This window comes from Phascolarctos cinereus, unplaced genomic scaffold, assembly GCF_003287225.1.
Source record: "Phascolarctos cinereus isolate Bilbo 61053 unplaced genomic scaffold, phaCin_HiC Scaffold_726;HRSCAF=1367, whole genome shotgun sequence".
Lineage (NCBI taxonomy): Eukaryota > Metazoa > Chordata > Mammalia > Diprotodontia > Phascolarctidae > Phascolarctos > Phascolarctos cinereus.
The window spans coordinates 278257510-278284282 of NW_027556098.1; the positions used below are offsets into that span (position 1 = coordinate 278257510).

The 26773-nt window shown below is 36.5% G+C and overlaps 1 protein-coding gene and 1 pseudogene across 3 annotated transcripts; both read left to right on the plus strand.

Moving 5' to 3' along the window:
* Window positions 1-6191: 6191 nt before the first annotated feature.
* LOC110218111 (olfactory receptor 8G3-like) lies at window positions 6192-15007 on the plus strand. Of its 3 annotated transcripts, none has more exons than XM_021000652.1 (2): window positions 6192-6218; window positions 14084-15007. In XM_021000652.1, the coding sequence occupies exons 1-2, from the start codon at window positions 6192-6194 to the stop codon at window positions 15005-15007; spliced, it is 951 nt and encodes a 316-aa protein (XP_020856311.1). The 3 variants fall into 3 exon arrangements, with proteins under 3 accessions (XP_020856311.1, XP_078002636.1, XP_078002637.1); XM_078146510.1 differs by lacking the exon at window positions 6192-6218 and adding an exon at window positions 6261-6275; XM_078146511.1 differs by lacking the exon at window positions 6192-6218 and having other exon boundaries at window positions 14072-15007.
* A 9991-nt stretch (window positions 15008-24998) lies between these two features.
* Window positions 24999-25939, plus strand: LOC110218067 (olfactory receptor 8G3-like; annotated as a pseudogene).
* The last annotated feature ends 834 nt before the right edge of the window (window positions 25940-26773 follow it).

Sequence of the window (26773 nt, forward strand, 5' to 3'; positions counted from 1 at the left end):
TGTGTGTCTCTCTTTCTCTCTCTTTACCTTTTGCTTTATCTCCTGCTTTAACTCTTCTAGGAATTCTTTTGGGGCTTGTGTCCAATCTGCATTTTTATTTGAGACTTTGCTTACAGATGTTTTTGAGTCATTATCTTCTCTGAGTCCTTACCTTTTCTGTCATTATGGTAGAGTTCTTTTTATTTATTTGTTCATTATTCCAAGATATTTCTAGACTTCGAAAGTCAAGTGTGTGTGTGTGTGTGTGTGTATGTATCCATATACACATGCACGTATGTATGTATGTACATGTCTAGCCTAAGCTTCTGCTGCTTTTACAACTCAGTTTATGTGCCTGCAAATTTTCAATGATTTCAAGGTGGTATGATCTGAGGAGAGATCTATTCAATGCCCTCCTACTCTGAGCTTTGTAAGTTCCTGAGCCAGGTTTGGATCTTTTGTTTTGTATGTAGTTGTTCCATAGATTTTGCTGAACTCAGTCATTGTTAACAGGAGGTTCTGCAGGTTCAAAGTTACTGAATCTCTGGTTCCCATTTGGACTTGTTCTCCTGCCATGGTTTTTACACTGCAGACCTACATGCTAGGCTAAAGGTTAGCAATGAGTTACCACTCTGCTGTTATGCTCAGAGCCACACAGCTGAGTTTCTGCAATTCATTTTACACTCAGTACTTAAGGGCTCTGCTCTCAGTAGCAGGCACTTCTATCTGCCCTGTTTCTGTGATCTGGAAATGGCAAATGGATGACACAGCTTCCAGATGGCAAGAAATCCTTCTGTTCTTTTAAGACTCAAATGCCAACTCACACAAGATGCTTTTTTTGATCCCACTATTTAGGAGACTGTCTATCCTTATATCATTTCATATTTATTTTGTATATTTCCTGGATTTTCTTATCTGTGAACATATTATGTTCCTCAATAGAAAGTGAATTCCTTAAAGTCAGGGAATGTCTAATAATGACATTTCTATCCCCAGAACTTAGATGCCTTGCACATAGTAGGTACTTAATGAAAGTTTTTTGATTAATTCTTTATTTCTCATATCTCCTTACATGGATAAATTATTACAATTTTAATTAAGGTTTCTTTTTCATTTTTGTATGCCATGAACTCCTTTTGCAGACTGGTGAAGTCTGTGAACTCTTACTCAAAATAATGTTTTCATGCATATAAAATAAAATACATAGCAATGATATTAAAACAATTTTATTAAAAAATAAAAATCCAAGTTCACAGACCCCAGATTAAAAATCTCCAAACTAGATGTTGCCCAACTGATAAGAAAGGTTTCTCTATATCCTTGAGTCTCAATGTAAAAATACTTGTATATATGTGTGTGCATTTAAATGTGCATATCATTTTGTTGCCTTCCAGTCCCCTAGTAGGTAAGACCAATTACTCCATTTCTTTTTTTTTATATATAAGATGTTAAAAATCAGAAATTTTGGAAATAAACTTAGGCTATAAAATGAAGGAATTTGATCATACTTGTGAGTGTCCTTAGACAATGGAGTGGGGTTACAAAGAATATTACAGCTAAATATCATGTGACTAAAATTAAATTGATTTCTGCCTTTAGATAAGAGGCTAAATTAAGCATCACATAATCTTTTTTTTTCTTTACTTGGTTGAATTTTAAATTTTGATGATTTAGCGCCCATTATCTCTTAATTTCTGCAAGGAAGTCCACTCCAATCCCCAACCTCCCACACTCTCTGCTACCACTATTCTACAGAGGGAAAAATAATAAAATTTCATAGCTATTAGTGCAATGAATCTCACATGACAAAATTTCCTTTTGACTCTAGGGATGAGATAACTTAGGAGATTAATTTAAATGTTATATTTCCACTAGAATCCTTAGAGAGCTTTGAATGAGGGAATAGCTGGAAAAGTTTCTCTGAGTTTATGTGTCAAAAATACCAAAGGCAATGCTTCTACTCCTAAAAGTAGATGTTTTAATCTTTTTGTGTGTTGTGGAGCCCTTAGACAATAATGAAGCATATGGGTCACTTCTCAGAATATTTTAACTGTGTAAAATAAAACAAGAACAAAGGAAACTGTTGAAATACAGTTATCAAATTATTGTTTTTTTAAAGTTCACATATCCTGGGTTAAAAGGCCCTGCTCTCAGGATTTGGCTTAAGTAAGAAATAATTTATTCACATGGTGGCCAAAACGTCCTTAGGAGTGCACATTAAACCTCATAACACCCCATGTGTTTCTTTATCTCACTCTAGAATGTCCATTTAAAACCAACTTGATTGAAGACAGCTTTAAATGGAGTAGATGTTAATGTACCATCCCAAAATGTAGAATCTGGTTTTTTTTTTCTTCATTTAGAACAAATTCCATCAATATCATAAAAATCCAATGCTACCTTTTGCACTGAGGAAGGTTTGATGATGCTGTAGGAGTTTGATGACTGGCTCCCATAGGTGGAAAAGGAATTCATTCCATCTTCTTTTTTTTTTAAGTATCTACTTTTTGTTTTTTATAATTTTTTTTCTGACTAGGCAATGGGGTTGAGTGACTTGCCCAGGGTCACACAGCTAGTGAGTGTTATATGTCTGAGTCCAGATTTGAACTCAGGTCCTCCTGACTCCAGGGATGGTGCTCTTCCCACTGCCTAGCTGCCCCATTCCATATTCTTAGTTTACTAGCAAGCATTTATTGAGCATTTACTACCTGTCAGAAACAATGCTAAGTATTGAGGATACTAAAAAGGATGGGGGGAGGGTGCAGAAACAGTCCTTACTGTCAAGGAGAATATGTTATAGTTGGGATGACAACATGCAGATGACTGTGTACACTGCCCCCCCCACACACACATATACACGCAGAGTTGCACACACATTAAGACTGAAAACAGTCTTAATGTGAAAGGCACTAGCAGCTGATAGGAGCAAGAAAGATTTTCTGCAGAAGGTGAACTTTGAGCTGATTCTTCAAGGAAGTCTGGGAAACTTAAAAGTAGGGGTGAGAAAGGAGACCATTCTGTGCATGTTGAATAGTCAATGCAAAGACATAGAGTCAAGAGGTAAACTGTTATTTTAGAGGAAAAGCCATCAGGTTAGTGTGGCTGGATCTAGAGTGTGTGGAAGGAAGCAAAGTGGGAAGGCAGGAAGTGGTCAAAGGTTTTAAATAACAAATAGGAGACCTTATAATTGAGCCTAAAGATGCTACTGGAGTTTTGTTTTGTTTTAATAGTGGGATGACAATATCAGACCTATACTTTAGGGGGGAAAAAAATCAACTTGGTGGAGGATGGATTGGAGTAGGGAGAGATGAGTCAGGAAGAATGATTAGAAAGCTTTTTCAGTGGTCTAGGTGAGAGTTGTGATGGCCTGAACTAGAGTGGTGGCCATGTAAATAGACTAACCTTTGGTGAAAGTAGAAACAAGGTTTGACAATGGATTTGGATCTGTCAGGTAAATGAAAGTAAAGAGTTAAGAATGATACCAAGGTTATCAATCTTTATCATTGGGAGAATGGTGGAGTCCTTGACAGCAATTGGGAATGGTAATTGTAAAGTTTGAAAGAGGGAGAAATGAGTTCTGCTTTTTAATATTTTGAGTCTGAGGTGCATATGGGGCATCTAGTTTGCGATATTCAAAAATCAGTTAGTGATATGAAATTGGAACTAAGAAGAGAAAGTAGGACTTATAGAGCTTCGAATCATCTTCAGAATGATTATATCTGAAACCCTGGTAGCTGATGAATTCACCAAGTAAGACAGTATAAAGCAAAAACAGATGTCTTTTGAACTTTAAATTTATTCTCTTTGGAAGAGAAAATTGTAGGAAAAGGATAAGTGAGTAGTTTAGCTACAACATCAGCAATATCATTATTCCATCCATATTGGATAGCACTCCCATTCTTTTGATCTTTCTCTTAGCTCCACCACAACTTTGTCCTTTTTGAAGATAGCACTTAGTTTTTCTTTAAGTTTATTTCAAATCCCAGCCAATTTTTTGCCTTAACACTACTGAAAATATTTTAAAAGTCCTATTTGATTATATTCAACCACAATTACCAACTATTGCCTATGTTTTCTTTATATGTTCTTTAAAATATGAATCTTTCTTGATATGGTTGTATAGCTACACCAGCCCCTTTAGACAGGTCTCTCCTTTCTTTTTAAGTGAGAGTAAAGAGTTAAGGGTGATATTAAGGTTATCAATCTGTGTCATTGGGAGAATGGTGGCACCCTCGACAGTAATTTAGGAATGGTAATTGGAAAGTTTGAAAGAGGAGGAAAATGAGTTCTGCTTTTTAATGTTTTGAATTTGAGGTGCATTTGGGGCATCTAATTTGAGGTATTTAAAAATCTCCCAATTAATGTATTTTCTGTTGTTTCTTCAGAATTTCAATTGTGACAGCTTCCTCTTCTTCTTCTGCTAATGTCCTTGAAGAATACTTGGTCACCCATCCTTTTTCAGAACCATGTAAAACTTTCACTCACCTAATTTACAGTGCACATCTGTATTTATCTTCCTTCTCCTTCTCTATCATGAACTTTATGATGGTGTAATCACTTGCCCCCAAGGATCCTCTAATTTTTCTTTCAGTGACCACATCATTGGGCAAAATAGTAGATTTTCTCGTGATTTCCTTCATGTTTTTTTTTTTTAATGAGTGATTTTTTTTTCATTACGGCAATAATACCAAAAACTAGTTTTTGTGGATATCATGTCTTAATGTTGACTCTAATTTTTCTAGGATACTCTAATTTTTTCTTTCAGTGACCACAGAATTGGGTAAAATAGTAGATTTCATTGTGATTTCCTTCGTGGTTTTTTTTTAAATGAATGGTTTTTTTTTTCATCATGGCAAGTCATGAAATTCTCAGGTTCCCTTTCTCAGAATAGTATACTTACCTTAAAGCATTCTGAGTTTATATTAGTTTTTGTGGGGGTCATGTCTTAATGTTGACTCCTGTTAACATTGCAGTCTCACAAAATGACAAAATCTTTTTTTCACTATACTATCACCTAATCGTGCTTCTTCCCCACATATGTTTACAGTTTATTTTTTGCACCTGGGTATAAGACTTCATGTTTATTTCTATTAAATTTTGTCTTCTTAAGCTTGATACTTTTTTTTCATCTTGACATTTATTCAACACATTGACTATCCTAGCTAACAGCTTCTTATCTTTAAATTTGATGAGCATGCCATCTAGGTATCGAGGTATTGATAAAAATATTGGATAAGCCAGAACTAAGGACAAATCCCTGGGATGCTCTTTTGGAAAAATCCATCCAAGATGACATCAACCTATTAATAACTGATTTTTTTTTTGTTCCAGTCATTCAACTAAATTTGTAATGATTAAACTCATATGTCTTCATCTTGCCCATAAGGACGGCATCACAGATAGACATTATTTTACTGGAATCCTAGACTTAAATCTCTGGCACTTCTCTGATCTTTAAGTTTAGTTTGTTTTTTTGTTTTGTTTTGTTTTTTGAAAAAGAATTGAGATTAGTATCTTAGTGGCCTATTCTTCATGAAGCTATGCTGATTCTTAATCATCACCATTTACTTTATAAATGATCAGAGAATATCTATTTCATTTTGTTGTTGTTTTTAACTCAGAAAGATGAGAGACTTCCTGATTCTAGGTGGCACTGTGCCACCTAACTGACCTCATCATACTGTGTAGACTTTTAACTCTTTATACTGTTTCCCTTTTTTCTTGTAAATCAGGGAATTTACATTTTTCTAGGCTTTTGGTACTTCTACCATTTGGTACTCCTACTACTTTCTACTAATTTTAATACCTTTACCCATGCCCATAGTGACATATATTCATATTCAATAACTTGTTCAGCCATTCCCCAATTGATGGACATTCCCCCCAATTTCCATTCTTTGACACTATTAAAAGAGTTGCTTTAAATATTTTTCCACATGTAGGTCCTTTTCCTTTTTAAAAATCTCTTTTGGTATTGCTTGGTCAAAAGGGATGCATGGTTTTATAACCCTTTGGGAATAGTTGCAAATTGCTTTCCAGAATGGTTGAATCAGTATACAACTTCACCAAAAATTTTTTCAATTTTCCCACATCAAGGACAACATTTGTCATTTTTACGAGTCATATTAGCCAATTTGATAGGTTTGGGGTGGTATCTCAGAGTGTTTTAATTTGCATTTCTTTAATCAATAGTGATTTAGAGCATTCATCATATGACTATAGAAAGCTTTGTTTCTTTTGTCTGACAACTATATGTTCATATCCTTCGATCATTTATCAATTGGGGAATGGCTCTTGTTTTTATAAATTTGACTCAGTTCTCTACATATTTGAGAAAAGAGGTCTTTATCAGAGTAACTTGCTATAGAAATTTCTTCACAGTTATAATTACTGTGTATTTCCCTCCATCCTATTACCCCCCTGTTTATCCTACTCTCTCTCCTTTCACCCTGTCCATCCTAAAAAGTTTTTTACTTCTCTCTTTTACCTACTCCAATCTGTCCTCCCTTCTATCACTCCCCCATTTTCTCATCCTCTTCCCCTCTTACTTTCCTGTAGGGTGGTAGATTTCTATACCCAACTGAATGTGTATGTTATTCCCTCTTAGAGACAATTCTGATGAAAGTAAGGTTCACTCTTTCCCTTCCCACTTCCTCCATCTTCCCCTCTACTGTAAAAAAATCTTTTGTACCACTTTAATATCAGATAATTTAGCCCATTCTACCTCTCCATTTCCCCTTCTCCCAGTGTATTCCTCTTTTTCACACCTTAATTTTTTTTTTTAGATAATCGTTCCATCGTATTCAACTCACATCCATTCCCTCTGTCTATGTATACTTCTTCCAACTGCCCAAGTAATGAGAAATATTTTGGGAGTTACTAGTATCATTTCCATGTGTTGGAATGTAAACAGTTTAATCTCATTCAACCCTTGTGATTTCTCTTTCTTATTTACCAGTTTATGCTTTTCTTGAGTTTTGTATTTGAAAATCAAAATTTCTATTCAGCTCTGGTCTTATCATCAGGAATGCTTAAAAGTCTTCTGTTTCATTGAATATCCACTTCTCCTTTGAAGGATTTATACTTAGTTTTGCTGTGTAGGTGATTCTTGGTTGTAATCCTAGATTCTTTGCCTTCTAGAATATCAATTCCAAGACCTTTGAATCTTTAATGTAAAGGCTGCTAAATCTTGTGCTACCCTGACTGTGGCTCTACAGTATTTGATTTTTTTTTCCCTGGACGCTTGCAAAATTTTCTTCTTGACCTGGGAGCTCTTGAATTTGTCTATAATATTCCTGGGAGTTTTCATTTTGGGATATGTTTCAGGAAGTGATTGGTGGATTCTTTCAATTTCAATTTTACCCTCTGGATCTAAAATATCAGGGTAATTTTCCTTGATAATTTCTTGAAAGATGATGAATAAGCAGCCAGAAATAAATAATTCAAGCATTGTGGAAACACAATCAGGATAACACAAAATTTAGCAGCTTCTACATTAAGGGACCAGAGGGCTTTGAATATGATATTCTGGAGGAAAAGGGAGATAGTATTACAACCAAGAATCACCTACCCAGAAAAACTGAGCATAATCCTTCAGGGGGAAAATGGACATTCAGTGAAATAGAGGACTTGCAAGCATTCTTGATGAAAAGACCAGAGCTGAATAGAAAATTTGACTTTCAGATACAAGACTCAAGAGAAACATGAAGAGATAAAGAAGGAGAAATCATAAGAAACTTATTAAGGTTGAACTGTTTACATTCTTCAGGGAAAGATGATATTTGTAACTCATGAGTCCTTTGTCAGTATTAGAGTAGTTGGAAGGAAAAAAATTATATTTATGTATACATATATAGATAGACTGGCAGATAGATAGATAGATAGATAGATAGATAATAGATAGATAGACAGATCGACAGACAGAGGGCACAGGGTGAGTTGAAGATGAAGGGGTAATATCTGGAGAATAAAATTAAGGGGTGAGAGTATTATAAGGAGAGAAGGAGAAAGGAAGAGGTAGAATGGGGTAAAATATCTCACATAAAATAGATAAGAAAAGGCTTTTACAGTGGAGGGGAAATGGGGGAAGGTGAGAGGGAATCGGTGAATCTTATTCTCATCAGATTTGGCTTACAGAGAGAATGACACACACACTCAATCAGGTATGGAAATCTATCTTACCCTACTGGAAAATGAGGGGAGGGAGGCGACAAGAGAGCAAGAGGATGATAGAGAGGAGGCCAGATTGGGGGAGGGGGTAATCAGAAGCAAACCCTTCTAAAGAGGGACAGGGTCAAAAGAGAGAATAGAATAAATGGGGGTGAGATAGGATGAAGGGAAATACAGTTAATTTTCCACAACATGACTACTATGGAAGATAGGTAGGATTACAACCAAGAATCACCTACCCAGAAAAACTGAGCATAATTCTTCAGGGGGAAAATTGACATTCAGTGAAATAGAGGACTTGCAAGCCTTCTTGATGAAAAGACCAGAGCTGAATAGAAAATTTGACTTTCAGTTACAAGACTCAAGAGAAACATGAAGAGGTAAACAGGAAAGAGAAATGATAACGGACTTATTAAGGTTGAACTGTTTACATTCTGCATGGAAAGATGATATTTGTAACTCATGAGACCTTTGTCTATAGAAATCTATCTTCCCACATAAGAAAATTGAAGGGGAAGGGAATAAGAGAAGCAAGGGGGAGATAGAAGGGAGGGCAGATTAAGAGAAGGGGTATTCAGAATGCATGCCATCTTGGGGTAGGGGAGGGATGAGATGAGGAGAAAATTTGGGACTCAAAATCTTGTGGAAGTGAATGATGAAGACTAAAAATAAATTAATTAATTTTAAAAAATAAAAAAATAATAAATTATGGCTTTCAGGGAATCCTGAATCTATTTTCCAAGTCACTTGTTTTTCTAATGATATAGTTCACATTTTCTTCTATCTTTTCATTCTTTTGATTTTATTTTACTGCTTCTTGATGTTTCACTGAGTCATTAGCTTTCACTTGCCAATTTTAATTTTTAAGAATTTATTTTCTTTGGTGAAGTTTGTACTTCCTTTTACATTTGGCCAATTCTACTTTTTAAGGAGTTCTTTTCTTCAGGGAATTTCTGCACGTCTTTTTCTATTTGTCCATTTCTGCTTTTTGAGCTCTTCTTTTCAATGAATTGTCTGTCTTTTACCATTTGTTGTATTCTGGTTTTTTAGGGTGTTATTTTCTTCAGTATTTTTTGTGTCTTCTTTAACAAAATGTTGACCCTTTTTCACGATTTTCTTGCATCACTCTCATTTCTTTTCCCAATTTTTCCTCTATCTCTCTTACTTGATTTTTGAAATTTTTTTGAGCTCTTCCATGGCTTGAGACCAATTTATAGTTTTCTTTGAGGCTTCAGATGCAGCAGTTTTGACTTTGTTGTCTTCTTTTGACTGTGTGTTTTTTTCTTCTTTGTCATTGTAGTAGCTTTCTATACTCAGAACTTTTTCTGTTGTTTTCTCATTTTTCCAGCCAATTTCTTGACTTTCAACTCTATGCTAAAGTGGGGTTCTGCTACCAGGGTGAAGGGTGCACTTTCCCAAGCTACAGGGTTTTTGCACAGTTGTTTACAAAGCCAGTTTTGGGGGTCTGTAAGCTTTTGGTTTTTTTGTTTTTTTCTGACATGGGATGATCTAAGGAGAAGTGTGTTTACTGCTCTCCTGGACTGTGCTCCCATCTGTGAGTGACCAAAAGCACTCTTTTCTGCCATGGAACTGTTACAGGGTTGCCATTCTTATGCTAATGTTCCTCCTTCCCCTGGGACTGTCACCCAAGACAATGATCCAGATCTCAGTATGGTCAATGAATAAAGTCCTGCCCCCAGTGCCAACAAGTGGACACCTATAATCGCCTTCTGACCAGTTGTCTGACACCCCGTCCTTTACCATTTGTGGGCTGAGACTTCTGGAAGCCACTGAAGCTGCTGATTCAGTAACTCCCAAGGCCTGTTCTTGGTTTGCTAGGGCCCAGGCTGTGCTGGCATAGCCTGTACTGGACTGTACTCCACTTTCACTCTGATGTGACAAACCATTCCCACTGATCTTCTAAATTTTCATGGGATAGAAAATTGTCTCATCCCATCATTTTGTGGGTTCTGCCACTCCAGATTTTTTTTACATATTTTAAAGATATTTGGAGGGGAATTTGGGAGAACTCAGGTAAATCCCTGCCTTTTCTCCATCATATTGGCTCTGCCCCTCAATATCAATTTCTTACAAAATTATAGGATATATAAGGATCTCAAAGGAAATAATGGAAAAAAATAGTGAAAAGGAAGGAGACTTAGCAATATCAAATCTTAAACTATTCCACAGAATTATTATCATCAAAACATTGTGGCACTGGTTAAAAATAGATTGACCAGGTGATTCTTATCAATAGGGGAATGATTGAATAAATTATGTTATATGGGTGTAATGGTTCTTGTCTCTTCACATTATATCAGTTCACATAAGTCTTCTCAGGTTTTCCTGAAACCATTCATTTCTTACATAATAATATTACATTACATTGATACATCATAAAGATTTTTTGACTTGAGTGACCCACCCCATCTTTCCTGTAATTAAGGTGGTTTCTTTCCCCATTAAACCCTAATTCTAGTGATCTCCCTTCAAATGTCAACACTTACTCTGGAATGGTCCTCCTCCTGAGTAGCATATTTCATTTTCCTGCAAGCTATGACATTATTAATTTCTGAGTTTCCATAATGAATAGTGGTTTATACCTACTTCCCAAGGCTTTTTGTGTTCCTATCACCAGGATTACTTTCTTTTCTGCTTTCTGAATGTCCACATTTTATCTACTCTTCAAGGCACAGATCAAATTCTGCCTTCTCCATGAAGTCTTCCTTGGATTCTTCCACCTACATTAAGGTTCTTACACTTTTTAACACTTAAAATAGGACATTGTTTTGTGGTATTTTGCTATGTCCCAGCTATTTCTTAGCTATTTCTTAGCATTATCTCTTTAATAGCTTTTACTCTTCTATTGGACAGAGACCAGATTATATATTTCTATTCAGTCCCTCTTAGTTCTTAGTGGAGCACATAATTCAATCTGAATAAATATGTCTTTATTCATTACTTAATGATCATAAAGTGATAAATGGGGACTATATGAGCAGATGCACCCATATGGAAAAGTCATTTTAATTCATAGCAAGTTCATGAACAAATGGTTCACTTTCCATATGGTCATGTCTAACATGGAAGCATCATTGCTGTGAATGTAGGACTAAGATTTTTGTCCCTCAGTGTCCTGGGCCCAGTCATTTAGTTCTGGATCAAGTTAATTACTGGAGGAATCTTCCTCTAAGTAAAGGAATTAAGTTCCCTTTTAACACATTAATTGGCTCATTAAACTCCATCCCTGAAGAAAGATGATAATTGTAGCAATGGCTATGACTCAGAAGATTTCCTCAAAAAGCATAAGGAAAAAGGGCAATAAAAAGATATGCATGATATAATCAGGTATGGGAAGATTGTTTATTCTATATAGAGAGATAAGAAGCTAACCATGGAAAAATCACAGTGATCATTTTAGAACTCTTAATGGTCTCAACGTTGATTCAGTAACAGTTTGTAACTGGCTACAATCAGTTGGGATGACAATATTTAAAGTGTCATAAGATCATGCAACAACAATAAAATACTGCTTATTAGATATTTCAATTTCACCTCTGCATGAGGCACTCTCTAATCAAACAGCTAAGCTATTGACTTCTCTCTTCAAAACAGATGTTTCCCTTGCAATCAGCCGCTATTGCTACAGTGAGCACCATTATAATGAATATTTGGCTCTGTAAATGGAACATTTTAATAGCACCTCCAGATTTTTTGAACTCTCAAGAATTTCAGACCAAGTCCATCTCAGGGCACTCATTTGTCTAAGAATGGGAGAAAACGAACACAAAATTTCCAAAGCCACCATGCATCCTGTGTACAATCCAGCCTAGTTGAGTCCACCCCTCACATGGCAAATGGCAGTAAGGTCATCATGATACTAGAGTAGAGAAGGACCATCCTTCTCCATCCTTCATTGGAATCATGTTACCCAGAGAGACACAATTAAGAAGCCTCAGACAAAAGGTTTTTTTCTTCTTTTTAAAGGTCATTATCTCTTCCAGGTCAGCAGCCATTTAGGGGATTCTTTGTTACCTCTCATTGTATGACCATATGAATGACCAGAATTAAACCTCTCTTATCTTCAATGTAGTGGACTGGAAGAAAGTAGTTACAACTTACCCATGCTCTGTACAACCTACTAGAAATGGCAAATACCCAGCACACTCCTTGCCCCTACATGTAAAATTCAAAGCTTAATCCTACTCTTTTTCTCTATGGCACTTTCTACAATAAGATCAGCTACTTCCTGTCCACATGCTTAGAAAGGGTGTCTTCTTTGGACCTCGTTAAAAAATGTCTCAGAATATTTTTTTTCCCTCAACTTTTTTTCTGTAGCTACTTGATGATGTGGAGGACAGAAAAAAATATAACTTTTTTCTTCTTTCATCTTCTTGGTAGTGTCTTCTGTTCTCAAGTGTTGTTTGCTTCTCCGAAGTAAGCAAGAATAAAGATTCCAAAATTAGAGGATTTTAGCATCATGACTATAGAGGTAGAAGAATGTCCTTCCGAGGCTCCCTAGTCCAACTCCCTTTTTATTGCAGATGGGTAATAGAAGGCCCAGAGGGGTTAGGTGATTTGCTCAATCTTGTAAATATATTAACTGTTGGGTACGCAACTGGAGCCCAGGTATTCTGGAGGCTTCAATGAGCATTTGATGGAGCCAGATTCCTTAAAGTTCTAGGGCCAGTTGTTCAAAAAACATTCAGAGATAAATTAGGGACAAACTGTTGGGTGGTGGGAGGAAGGGTGACTATGGAACATGTTGGAAAACAATAATGATTTATTCCCATAAGACCCTGGATCCCTGATGAAGTAAGACCTTGAGCAAACTCTGTTAGTTTCTAATAAGGTCCCTAGAAACTATCTATTAATAATAAAACTCTAATATCCCATCAACCAGCAGTTACAGTGATATTGAGAGATATTTTCTATCCTAAAGTTATAGAGAACTGTTGGGTCAAAGTAATAATAAAAATGTCATCTCTTAGAACTCAAAGCACTTAATAAAGACCATGCTTATATTGCAACAGAACAAAAAGGAAGCAGAAGGGTTTATGAAGATGATCATTGCTGACTCCATTGCTATGTGTTCCAAAGACTCTTTCAGTGAAGATCCAGCAATGGAGGGTGAGTAAAATAATTCAACTGCCCTGATCCTTTCTACCAAACTCACCACTATGGGAGCCCAGTTCTTATTAAATCTCACTTCCTTATCTTTATTGGTCCATTGCCAACACCAAGTCATATAGAACTGGAAATGTGTCTGTGGGGAAGAGAGAAGTATCCAGAGATACTGGGAATCATAGAGGCTTCAATCCCCTGGTCCACTGGATAACTGCTTCAACAGAGAAGGATCTTATGTTTTCATTGAATGGCTATTAATGGCAATTGACTCTCCCCAAGAATCTATTTTCTTTTCTCTGAAAAAATGGCTGAAACCATGGTTCCCATTCTGATGGAGACCAGTTGCCTTTAATGTCCAGCAAAGGTTGCTTCTGTACTGAGTTTCAGAAACATGAACAATAGCTAGATAGATGAGGACCACAATGAGTGGACAAATAGAGAGCTGGAAGTTATCCCTTTCTTTCATCTCTGAGCTATCATTTCTGTCGGCAGATTCAACTGTCTTTATCAATAACATATTCATCCCTTGAGAAGAATAAAGAAAAGCTGGATAGGACTCTTTTCCAACAGTTCTGTTCACAGGTCCCTTCACCATAATACTAAGACATGCTAATAATAACACTGATAATCTCACACAGTGACCAGGGACAGTGGCCATAGGCCCACAGGACCAAAACAGTCCTGAATTCCAGGATTTAGAGTTGTTCATTCTGTGTAAACATCCTTTGTGTGTGGAGGAAGGGAAGAGAGAAATCCTCTCTAATGTGTTACTTGTTTTTCATTCCCATAGGTCCACCATCTAGAGAAGGGAAATCACTCTGCTGTGACTGAGTTTATCATTGCAGGCTTAACAGACCGACCAGAGCTTCAGATTCCACTTTTCTTCCTGTTCCTAGGGATCTATGTGGTCACCATGGTAGGGAACCTGGGAATAATCATCCTAATTGTTCTCAGTTCCCACCTTCACACCCCCATGTACTATTTTCTCAGTTGTCTATCCTTCATTGACTTCTGTCATTCCACTGTCATCACCCCTAAAATGCTTGTGAACTTTGTGTCAGAGAAGAACATCATCTCTTATCCTGAGTGCATGGCTCAGCTCTATTCTTTCCTCATTTTTATAATTTCTGAATGCCATATGTTGGCAGTGATGGCATATGACCGCTATGTTGCCATCTGTAGCCCTCTGCTATATAATGTCATCATGTCCTATCAATTGTGCTCTTGGTTGGTGAGTGGAGTGGGTGCACTGGCTGTGGTTGGTGCCACAGTTCACACAGTCTACATGCTTAGAATTGACTTTTGCAAAGATAATATTGTCAATAATTTTTTTTGTGATGTTCTTCCCCTCTTGAAGCTCTCCTGCTCCAGCACCTACATCAATGAAGTACTACTTCTGGCTTTTTGTTCATTTAACCTTTTTGTCCCAACCCTAATTATTCTTAGCTCTTATATTTTCATCTTCTTAAGCATCCTTCGCATCCAGTCTACTGCAGGCAGGTCTAAAGCCTTCAGCACTTGCAGCTCCCATATCATGGCTGTTTCTCTATTCATTGGTTCAACTGCATTCATGTATCTGCAGCCTTCTACTGACTCCATAGACCAGAGAAAAGTGTCCTCTGTGTTTTATACCATAGTGATCCCCATGCTGAACCCTCTAATCTATAGCCTCAGAAATAAAGATGTAAAGGTTGCATTGAAGAAAATTCTAGAGAAAAGGGTGTTCTCATAAACAATAGAAAGGTCACTGGTGATGGGCACAAAGGTTTTGCTGATGTTACTATCTTTTTAAAGGGATGGATCATATTGCCTTCTCAAGTGACAGGATCTACTCACATGCCCCTCCTCACAACCCTTCTCCCCCCATCTTGTTTCCCTACTTATGCAAGCAAACTTTTGTGGGTAAATCACAATTAGAGGCTCTAGTAACAATGAATAGAAGAGTGACATATATTAAAGGGAGAACTACTGGCCCTTTAGGATCAAAGAGAGGGTAGCTGTGAAGCCACCCCATTAGTCTACAATTTTGCTTTAGTGTAGTAATCAGTTGCTTTTCTGGATTTTTAAGAAAATGATAGATATAGGTCAGGAAAGGATAGCCCTTTAAAATTTACAATAATTTAACAAATATTATCTCATTTTATTCAGACAACAACCCTGGGGGGAGGTATTATTATTATCCCCATTTTATAAGTGAAGCAACTGAGGCACACAGGGGTTATGACTTGTTAAGGGTGACAGAACTTGTAAGAGTGTCTTCTAACCCAAACCCCTCATTTTTACAGATGAAGTTGGGGTCCTGATTCTTGAGCTAGTTCTTTCTCTTATACCACACTGCTGACCAGGATCTTGTCTCTCTCTTTGGCCTGTTGGCTGTTTTATAAACCAAGAAGACCTGGGTTAAAGTTCCGTTTCTGATCCATATTGTCAGTGTGATTCTGGATAAGTCACTTAACTAGTCAGTGTTCTTGGTAGTACTCTAAGTTGCTTAGAATGTGTTAACCTGCATTAAGAGAAGGACTTTCCTCACCTAAGAATTCCTTACATCAATGGAATCAGAGGTCCAGGCCCTCTCCCTCTCCCTATTTACTCATAGCATGCTGTTTTTTTAAACTGTGCCCTTAGGCAAGATATATGATTCATTGTGGCAGCTAGGTGGTGCAGTGAATTGAGCACTGGCAGCTCAGTCAGCAAGATCTGAGTTCAAATCCAGCCCCACACACGTACCAGCTGTGTGACCTTGGGTGAGTCACTTAATCTCTGTTTGCCTCAGTTTTCTCAGCTGTAAAATGGGGATAAGAATAATACTTAACTCCCAGGGTTGCCGTGAGGATCAAATGAAATAGTATTTGTGAAGCACTAAATGCAGTGCCTGGCACATAACAAGAGATATCTAAATTCTGTTATTATTGTTGTTTCTGTTTTTGTTGTTGTTTTATTTCTAATGTATGTTTCAACTTTCTATTTGTTCATTTTTCTGGTCAGACTTTTTGGTCCCCTTATTTCTTTCAATTGTTTTTCAATTCAATCTAAAAAACCCCCATATGTTTATCAGTTGATAGGTATAAAGAATTTTCCTAGTATAGAAAAACCATAAACAACACAGCCCTAGTTCTTAAGGACCTTGTAGTCTACTTGTGGGGGTGAGGGAGTTATGAGGAGGAGGAAGAATATCATGTGTACGAAGTTTGGCAAAATACAAAATAGAATGTCGTAGGAACATAGGGAAGATGGAGACCAGAGGTGTCAGACATACCACATGTGATCTGCAATACTCTCATGCAGCAGGAACCAGATTAAAATGTAGTTGGGAAATATTTTACAAAGCAAATAAAAATGCAATAAAACATAGATTACATTGTAATTTGATACTAAGTCAATACACAGCCCATGGAGATCCTTATGTATGAATTAATGGCTGCACATCTATTTGATTTTGATACCAGTGATCTAGGTAAAATGCTCCAGGAAAATTTAATTGTGGAGAGAACACTTTTAGCTAGAAGAAATAACTGATAGACTTATTGATTTATTGTACTTAGAGAATAGTAACCCTCTCATCTGTACTGGGATCCTTCTGTCCTACCTAAAAGCACAAAGCTCACGAAGTGGTAGTCAAAGGTCACCTTTGTTCTATGCAAGTCTCAGAACAACCTGCAGATTTGCTTCAAATCAGAGATTCTCTGTTTAAAAGAGTGTCCTAGAGGTTCATGCAAAGTCAGGAAAACCCAAACCCCAGGATTGCTGACAGCTGCTGCTACATTAAGCTCTAATGCTACAAGATGAGTAGGGCTATTGGAAGATTTGCATTTGCTTGTACAGATGTCATATGCACAATTATTACCTATATAGTATGTGTGAAGAGATTCCTGGCAGAACAGCTCTTCTAAGGACATTTCTCACCATTGAAAGGGTTCTCTGCATGTAACAGCCTTCTCTTATGTGGCTGGCTTTCCGACTAAGAAGAAATGTTGTAGATGGATCTGAAACCATGCACATGTAATCCAGCTCCGTATTACTACAGCTTGTGAAGTGCGCCACCAGAGCTGACTCCCCATTGTAGAAATCTGTGCTGAGCAGGGATTGTTTCTGGCTGTCACACAGAGGGCATCCTATTGTTGGAATCTGCATTATCATGTTGTTTTAGAAATTATTAGAGAATTTTTAAGAGAATGATAGCATAAATTTTATTTTTTTAAAAGGCTTTATTTTAAATTCTGTCCATATTAAGACTTAGAAAAAGAGTTCTTGAAACTAGCAGGTGACTTTCTGGGATTGCCAAAAAATGAGCTCAGCTGTTTTGAAAAATCTAAAGGGTACAAACAGAAAAGCATCTCTTCTCTGTGCATGCACTGACTATGGAGGTAGACTTTTTTCCAGGCTCAATAGGGAAATCTAGATTCACCTTTCTTTTTTCTCAACCTATTGATTCCCAGTATTTTTTTGAGTTGTGTTAGCGCATACCTTTCTACCAACTCCATGATCCTCCTGTCTCAAACCTTCTATAGTTGTGCATTGCACAGATTGTTATTTCAGTTAAAGTGAAATAAAACAACTAATTCTGAGACCTTCACTGTAGCCCTTGTAGGCCTGATGGGATGTTGTAGAAACAGGGGTAGTATTCTGTCTCCCACCAACATTGTCCATTGTCCATTAATATCATTCAGCTTGGCCAGTTACTATATCTGGTTCCATTGTCACCGACCCTAACATCCTGCACTATCATATGAACTTTCCTTTCTGATACCTGATACCTCAATCTGTCTTGAGTGAAATGAAGCAATAAATGGAACTGGGCTGATAAAGGCAGAACTGGATATAGTTGTGTTAGATAAGTGCTCATCAAGGAATTAAGGAATGTGGAGACCTTAATCTCCAAAAAATCAAATGACTATGAATCCATATGGGTATAGGCCTAGCAATAGTAAAGCTGAGCTAAACAGCATATATTGTTTTGGAACTTTTGATTTATAAATCAAACTGCTTTCCAGGTTGGTTATACCCATGCACTGGTCCACCAACAGAGCATAAAAGTGTCTGTTTTTCCCACACTCCTTCCAACATTTATTATTTTACTTTTCTGTTGTCTTTACAAATCTGATAGGTGTGAAGTAGAAATTCAACATTGCTTTACTTTGCATTTCTCTAGTTAGTAGTCATTTGGAGCACTTGTCATATAATTGTAGAGATCCTAAGTTTCTTCTCTTGACAGTTGAACAATTATACCCTTATATCATTTATCAAATGGGGAATGATTATTATTCTTAATTGAAATATTTGAAGTGTTTGATATATGTACGTGTATTATTGTATGTATGTGCAGATAGATTCTTACATATCTTGAAAATGAGACCTTTACCAGAGAAACTTGATACAATTTTTTTTCCCACACAGTAATCAGCTTTATTGGATTTGGTTGTACAAAACCTTTTTAATTTTAGATAGTCAAACATCCATTTTTTTCTTCTGTGATCCTCTCTAAATTTTGGTTGTTCAAGAATTTTTCTTAGACCTGATGAGTAATATTCTTCATATTTTTCTAATTTGTTTATGATGTGACTTTTTATATCTAGGTCACCTATCCATGTGCCATTTCTAGGCCTATAGCTAAAAAAGATCAAAGAAAGACAAAAAGGCTTTATATGTGACAATATCTTTATGGCATCTCTTTTTGTGATGGCAAAAACTATAAACTAAACAAATGCCTATCAACTGGGAAATGGCTAAATAAGTTATGGTATATGGATATCATGGAATATTATTTTGCCAGAAATAAGGGGCAGCTAGGTGGTACAGTGGATAGAGCACTGGCTCTGAAGTCAGGAGGACCTGAGTTCAAATATGGCCTCAGACCAAACACTTGACACTTACTAGCTGTGTGACCCTGGCAAGTCACTTAACCCTAATTGCCTTAAAAAAAAAAGAAATGAAGAAATAGATGATTTCAAAGAGACGTAGAAAGACTTAAATGAACTACTGCATAGTGATGTGAGCAGAAGAGGATGAAAAATTTGCATTATCACATCAGTTTTATAAAATGAACAATTATGAAGACTTGGCTAAACTGATGAAACATGAAGTATAGAGAAGCAGCAGAACAGTGTATGCAATAATAATAATAATGTAAAGACAAACAACTTTTAAAGCTATAAGAACTATGATCCAATGATCCAATAACCATCCATGACTCCAGAAAATTGATGAGGAAACATATTATCCACCTCCTGCCAGAGAAGTGATGGATTTAGAGTACAGAATGAGACACATACAAACATACACACATCATATATACACATTATATATGTATATACACACTATGTGAGTATATAGCATATGTACATGTGTATGTGTGTATATATACAGAAACACACATATACATACATACATACATACATACATACATACATATATTTATATATAGCCAATTTGGGTTTTTTTTGTTTCTTTGTTTTGTTTTACTTGGCAAAGTATATTTTTGCAAGAAATTTTCTTTTCTTTTTTCTTTTTTTCCAGTGGGAGTAGATGTGAGAAAAAGAAAAATAGATTTATATTAATTAAGATGATCTAAAAATGCAGAGATGGAGGTATTACAAATGTGGGAATGCTGCATGCATTTTCAGATGAGTCAACGTATTGTTAATTTTGCTTAACAGTTTTACTTTGTTACAGAGACCTTTTCTGGAATGGGTATAATCCGTAAATGTTAATAACGTAAAAATAAAATATATCAACAAAAATTAAAAACGAAAGAATCTGTATGCAATACATACGTGGGTATTGTATATTCCTCTCTGTGAGGAAAGATAACAGAATGTGGTTAGTGGAACTTAAGAAAATCCCAGACACAGCTCTGAACTTGGGGATTCTTCAGGGACTTAAGCCAGTGTAGCATTTAGGGGACGTTAGCCCACCTGGTAAAGCAAAGAAACATGGTCTGTGATCAAGAACTCCATAGCCAATATAGAACCTTCTTTGTGCCTTCACCAGATCTCATGAGGGGACTCTAGAGTGAGAGAAACAATAGATTTTTTTAGCAGGAGAAGCAAATCTAGCCATATCTTTCTCCATGGAGGGTGATTAAGGGATATTTTTAAAAGGAGTTCATATTTCATCTATGCAGAAAGTTGGGTCTTTTATAGAAGAATTAATTTCTCCTAAATTGAACTAATTTTATTTTAATTGACTTCTTTAGTAAATGAATTCTTCAAACTATAATCCAGTGAGGTTGGATTCAATTCCTGGCAAAATTGTACAGCACATTATTTAAAAAGATGGTTTCAGCATACTTAAAAAAAGAAATCTACAGTCACTATGATCCAAAATGTATTGATTTTCAAAGAAAAATACATATGAGACTAACTTTTGGAAAGGATTTTTCGATGGATAAGTATGGGTATTTTCGCAAATATAAAGTACCTCAGTTTAAGTGAATCATTTGACATTCCTAATGGTCTCCATGTGGAAAAGGAACAAAAATATGAATTAAATGATAGCACAATTAGATGTGTCCAGACTTGGTAAAATAAAAGTATGATGATTAATAGAGTTATTATTATAAGGCTTTAGTGAAGTTCTACAGAGATCTGTGCTTGGCCCTGCTCTGTTTAACATTTTACCAATGACTTATATGAAAGGAAAGATGTCATATTTATGAAATATAAAATTGGCATAAGGCTGGACTGTATAACTAATAGGAAAGATGACAGCATTAGCATCCAACATTATCTGGACAGGCTGAAACAGCGGACAAAATCTAATAAGAATAAATTTACATTTACTTTAGTACAAATTATTTTTTACATGAAGAAGAATCTCCACTTACAAATATTGTAAATATATGCTTTTAGTATGTATTTTTCTATTTCTAAAAATATTTTTATTGATATTTTCTGTTTCTTAAATCACCATAGTTATCCTAAGTACCCTCTCCCAGAAAGCCATCCTATATAATAAATAGTACTTTTTTAGAGAAGAAAAAAGTCATCATAACTGATTGATACAATGAAAAAGCCCCAAAATATGCACAATATGTAAACCCTGTGGGCTTCCTATCTCCATGAAGGGGAACACTTTTACTTTCTTTCTCTTGACTCATTGCTAGAGGTTCAAGAATTACACGAATTAATAGTGGGGAATGGGGATAGATACTTGCTTCACTCCCATATGTATTGGGCTGGGTTCTAGTATATCTTCACTGTATGTAACATTTACTTGGATTTAGTTAGAGGCCTTTATTGAATTTTTTTTAAAGTCCCTTTATCCCTATACTTTGTAGGAGTTAGCTTATTGTTTGATTTTTGAGAGCTTTTGTTTGAGGTTCTCCTTTGGAATATTAGGCCATTGATTCCTTCTTCTCTTTTTTTCTTTATCCTTAGAAAACTATTCTTCTAGGTCCTAGAAGGTCCCCTTAATAAAAGGATTTGTTCTGTGAAGTCTGGATTCAGTCAAAGGACCTCACTTGAGGACATAGATAGACACGTAGCCTTGAGGCTGCAAGTTCCCCACACCTGCTCTAGAATTTAGGGTACGTTTTAGGACTTTAAGACTGTCCTTTGCTTGTTTATTACAAATTCTGTAACAGAATGCTTACTCTTCTTCCCTCTGGCCCTGCACTCACATAATTTTTTATTTTGTTCTAGCTAGAATTTGAGATTTGTCTCTACTATAAATTTAACAAATAAAATATTATATGCAAAATATTACATTTAAAGTTATTTTATTCCATTTCATCTGATGTGAATTACTTTTTGGGTTTATTTAGTATGGCACTTATTCCATTTAAAAAATTAACAACATGGATTTTACCAATTTAGATTTAATTAATAAGTCAGAATTGAAGTTTTGAAAGTGTTTTAATTATTTCCCTATTACAAATTGTTCATCAGTAGAATATGCTTGTTGGAAAAATTGTCTCCCAGGGACCCAATTCAAAAGCAAAAATGAAAGACTGACTAATTCTTTATGGTAATTGGAGTATGTTTAATATCATATATGACATAAACATAACACATCATATATTGGAGGAGGATAAATATATTCCAGCATATTCTGATAATGATTTAAATCTTTGAAAAAATAGCATTTAGCTACATGAATATTTATTGGAATATATATTGATACTGGAGATGTATAAAAATGTAGTTAATTAATTTTATGTGACTGGAATTTATTACTTAAAGTTCAATGTTAAGGTACTCATGATGAGCTAAGCTGAAGTGTTGTTCCCTTCTAAAACTATTCTTGCTTCCTCAAATTGTTGTACCGAGAAATAAGCCAGCGAGACCCAAATGTAATTTAAAATGTGGATTTATTAGTGCACTGCCGCAAGGGGTATGCACACCAAAATCAAGCACCCCTGACCAGGGGTTGAGCTAGGGTTTATATGGAAAAGAGCATGGGAAAGAAATTCCAGGAACACTGATGAGGTAATCCAAAGGTGTCTTTGGGGGCTAAGGACGGGAAAGTACAGGGAGTATACAGACAGGGAGGGGGATGGATCTTTGGAGTCTGGCAGGAGGAAGAGTCCTTAGGCTGGCAAAGGACACCCCTCTCCCTCTGTCTTGATGAGAGAGTGCTCTGCAACAAGGGAAAGCTCTCTCACAACACAGGAACTTACTAAGGAATTGGGAGGCTTCCAGAGACATGATCTGAGGGCTGGGGCCTGAGCAACCCAGCTCTGTGCAGGGAGAGAGATAAGGGTCGTGCTGAGGCCCATGTGTGAATAACTGCTAGGCACAGTGTCCTTGGGCTGGGGAGTGGTTGTCAGAGACAGTGTTTCTGAGACTAGGGAGAAATTGGGGCACAAGTACAAGCACAAGCTCCTGAGCACCCCATTATTACGGGTCAGAGATCACACAAACCAGACCAGGTATCCTGGTCTCTGGTATAAACATAATTATCTAAAGCAATTATATTGCAAGCTTTCTTATCCATTTGCACTGGAGGTATGGGCTGTGCTGAGCTATGCAAGAGTACATTTCACTATTGTTTAGATTTAGGAGGAAAGAGGTCTGGGGCAAGATTAAGCAGTAATTTCTGCTTTCCATGGCTTAAAGGGCCCTACTACCTAAATGGTAAAATAATGTTCTGCATTACAAAATGTTGCCAGAGCACTTGTCTCCCAAGCCTAGAATGTACTCCTTCTTCACCTCTATCTCTTGAAATCATTCATTTTTTTCAAAGCTAAGTTCCAGTGCTGCTTCCCTTACAATACTCTTCCTGGTCACTCCCATTGTCAGTACTTCTTGAAACTGTTTTATATTTACTTACCTGTGCACACATTATTTTCTCCCAGTGGAATGTAAGCTCCTTGAAGGCAGGGATTATTTTCATGTTTGTCTTTGAATGCCCGGTAACCAATCTAGTACAGTGTCTAAAAAAATACTTGTTGAATATATTTACATTTTATTAAAATAAAATACTTGTTGAACATATTTGCATTTTATTTATATTTGCATATTTGTATTCCTCCTAGTAGAGTATGTTTCTTAGGTGAAGAAGTGAGTCTCTTTGCATCTCTGTATCCGCAGCCTTATATATACTGTGTTTTGCTTTTTCAAGGAGAGCAGATCTATGATTTCATTAATATAGAGAACTCTGATGAAGAAACTCCCTCTATCAGTGTAAATTAGTACCTGATTTAAAACCTGGACTTTAAATATTTGCCTGGGGACACTGAGGATTAAGTGAATTGGTCAGGATGGAGTAACTAAAATGTCTCCATTGGAGCATTGACTCCAGGTCTTCCTGATTACAATGATAGCTCTATTCATTATGGCACAAATTCCTCTCATCTTGTTCTTAATGTGTGTTTAATAGACTCCTATTTGTTTCAAATCAATTAAATTAAATTAAATTGGATCTTTAAGAAGGGGATTGTAAGTATTTGGCCTAGAACTCTGGTGCTACCTGTAGGGTATGGTGGGATTACTGTCCCATTTCCATCTCCCCCAAGGAATTCTGGTAAACAATTGGGGAATTAAATGATTTGTATAATCTCCAATAAAAATCCAATCCTAAGGGATCTGATCACTACTTTGGATACAGATCACTACTTTGCCCAAAAGGGATGACTCCTTTGCACAGCTCTTTCACTGAAATACATTGGAAAGCCACAATACCCCTCTAGGACATTGCTTTTCTGTTTCTGAAACAGAGGAGCTATTGTTCCACAATGGCAAAATTTACTTTCCATTTGCAGCCAACAGGGGTAACTGCTAAGTGGTTTGTGCAGAGCTTCATCCACATGAACAGGAGCTAGAAAGACATGAGTGACTATGAAGAAGTGCTGGTGATTTTTTCCTCTTTATCTTTAAAAACACTTTTTGCTGTGTGGGATGATTCCCTGAGAAGGGGGCAGGGAAAGAAGGGGGAAGCTATGGTCTGTAAAATAATCAATAAAATTATTTTTTAAAACCTGCTAGAAGGATCTCTCTTTCCCTAAAGTCCCTTTCTCTGAGTCATGCATTCTCTAATCTAACACCACAGTTTTCATTCTCATGCTCAGAAGGAAAGACAGCAATGGTATTTTCTTGCATTTAAATGGCCCATAGGACTGTGAGATAGTAAGAGGAACTAGGTGTCTAAGAGAACAGACTCAAAGGAAAAATAAGAACCCTAAGTAATGAGTTTTTACCAGGTTTGAGAACTGTCTGTCTGCAGGTAATCATGAACGTATTATTTAATGTGTTTTTCCACCCATCCACAGAAATATCATCCAGAGAATGGCCACAGGAAATTACTCCACAGTGACTGACTTTATCCTAGCAGGATTAACGGAGGAGCCAAAGCTCAAGCTCCTCGTCTTTCTCTTATTCTTAGTGCATCTATGTGGCCACTGCTGTGGGAAACTTGGGCATGATCACACTGATTGGGTTCAGTTCCTGCCTTCACACCCCATGTACTATTTACTCAGTTGTTTGTCCTTCATTGATCTTTGCCACTCCACTGTCATTACTCCTAAAATGCTTGTTAATTTTATGTCAGAGAAGAACAACATCTCCTACAATGAGGGCATGACTCAACTCTATTTCTTTATCATTTTTATTGTTTCTGAGTGTCACTTGTTGACAGTGATGGCATATGACCATTATGTTGCCATCTGTAGCCCTCTCTTATATAATGTCATTATGTCCTATCAGGTCTGCACGTGGCTATTGGGTGGAGTGAGCATAATAGGTTTGGTTGCTGCCACTGCTCAGACAGGCTGCATACTCAGATTGTTCTTCTGCAAAGACAACATCATCAACCATTACTTCTGTGATCTCCGTCCCCTCTTAAGCTTTCCTGCTGTAGTACCTATGCCTGTGAAGTGATCATTCTATTCTTTGGTGTAATTAACATCATCTTCCCAATTCTATCCATCCTTAGCTCTTACTTCTTCATCATTGCCAGCATCCTTTGTATCCAATCAACTGAAGGAAGGTTTAAAGCCTTTAGCCCCTGCAGTTCTCACATAATTGCTGTTTCCATCTTCTATGGTTCTGCTGCATTCATGTACCTACATTCCTCTTCAGTTAGTTCCATGGACCAGGGGAAAGTGTCCTCTGTGTTTTATACTACCCTTGTGCCCATGCTGAATCCTCTGATCTACAGGCTGAGGAATAAAGATGTCAAATTAGCACTAATCAAAATCTTAGAGAAAAAAAATTCAGATGATGATTAGAGATGTGAGGGTATGCACAATTTTATACCCCTTTGGACATAGTTCCAAATTGCTCTTTAGAGTGGTTGGATCATTTCACAACTCGAGCAACAATGTATTAGTGTTCAAATTTTCCCACATCTTCTCCAACATGTATCTTTGTCCTTTTTTGTCATGTTAGCCAATGTGATAGGTGTGATGTGATACTTCAGAGTCATTTTGATTTGCATTTCCTCTAAATAATAGTGATTTAGAACATTTTTTCATATGACTATAGATAGCTTTAGTTTCTTCCTCTGAAAACTGCCTGTTCATATCCTTTGACCATTCATCAATTGGGGATTAACTTTTATTCTTATAAATTTGACTCAGTTCCCTATATTTTAAAAATGAGTCTTTATCAGAAACACTGATTGTAAAAATTCTTTCCCAGTTTTCTGCTTCCTTCCTAATCTTGGATGCATTGGTTTTATTTGTGAAAAAACCTTTTATTTTAATGTAATCAAAATTGTCCATTTTGCATTTTATACTGTTCTCTATCTCTTGTTTGGTCATAAATTCTTCCCTTCTCCATAGATCTGAAAGATAAACTATTCCTTGCTCCTCTAGTTTGCTTACCCTTTGAGCCAGCAATACCATTTCTAGGTCTGTATCCCAAAGAGATCATAAAAACAGGAAAAGGACCCACATGTACAAAAATATTTATTGAAGCTCTTTTTGTGGTGGTCAAGAATTGGAAATTGAGGGGATGCCCATGAGTTGGGGAATGGCTGAACAAGCTGTGGTATATGAATGTAATGGAATACTGTTGTGCTATAAGAAATTATGAACAGGAAGACTTCAAAAAACCTTGGA

What these genes read in the sequence shown, in the direction of transcription:
- LOC110218111 (XM_021000652.1), top strand. Translation starts at nt 6,192, where the DNA reads ATGACTATAGAAAGCTTTGTTTCTTTT. An exon ending in TAGAAAGCTTTGTTTCTTTT is followed by an intron (nt 6,219 to 14,083) that starts GTCTGACAACTA and finishes CATCTAGAGAAG; the next exon opens with GGAAATCACTCTGCTGTGAC.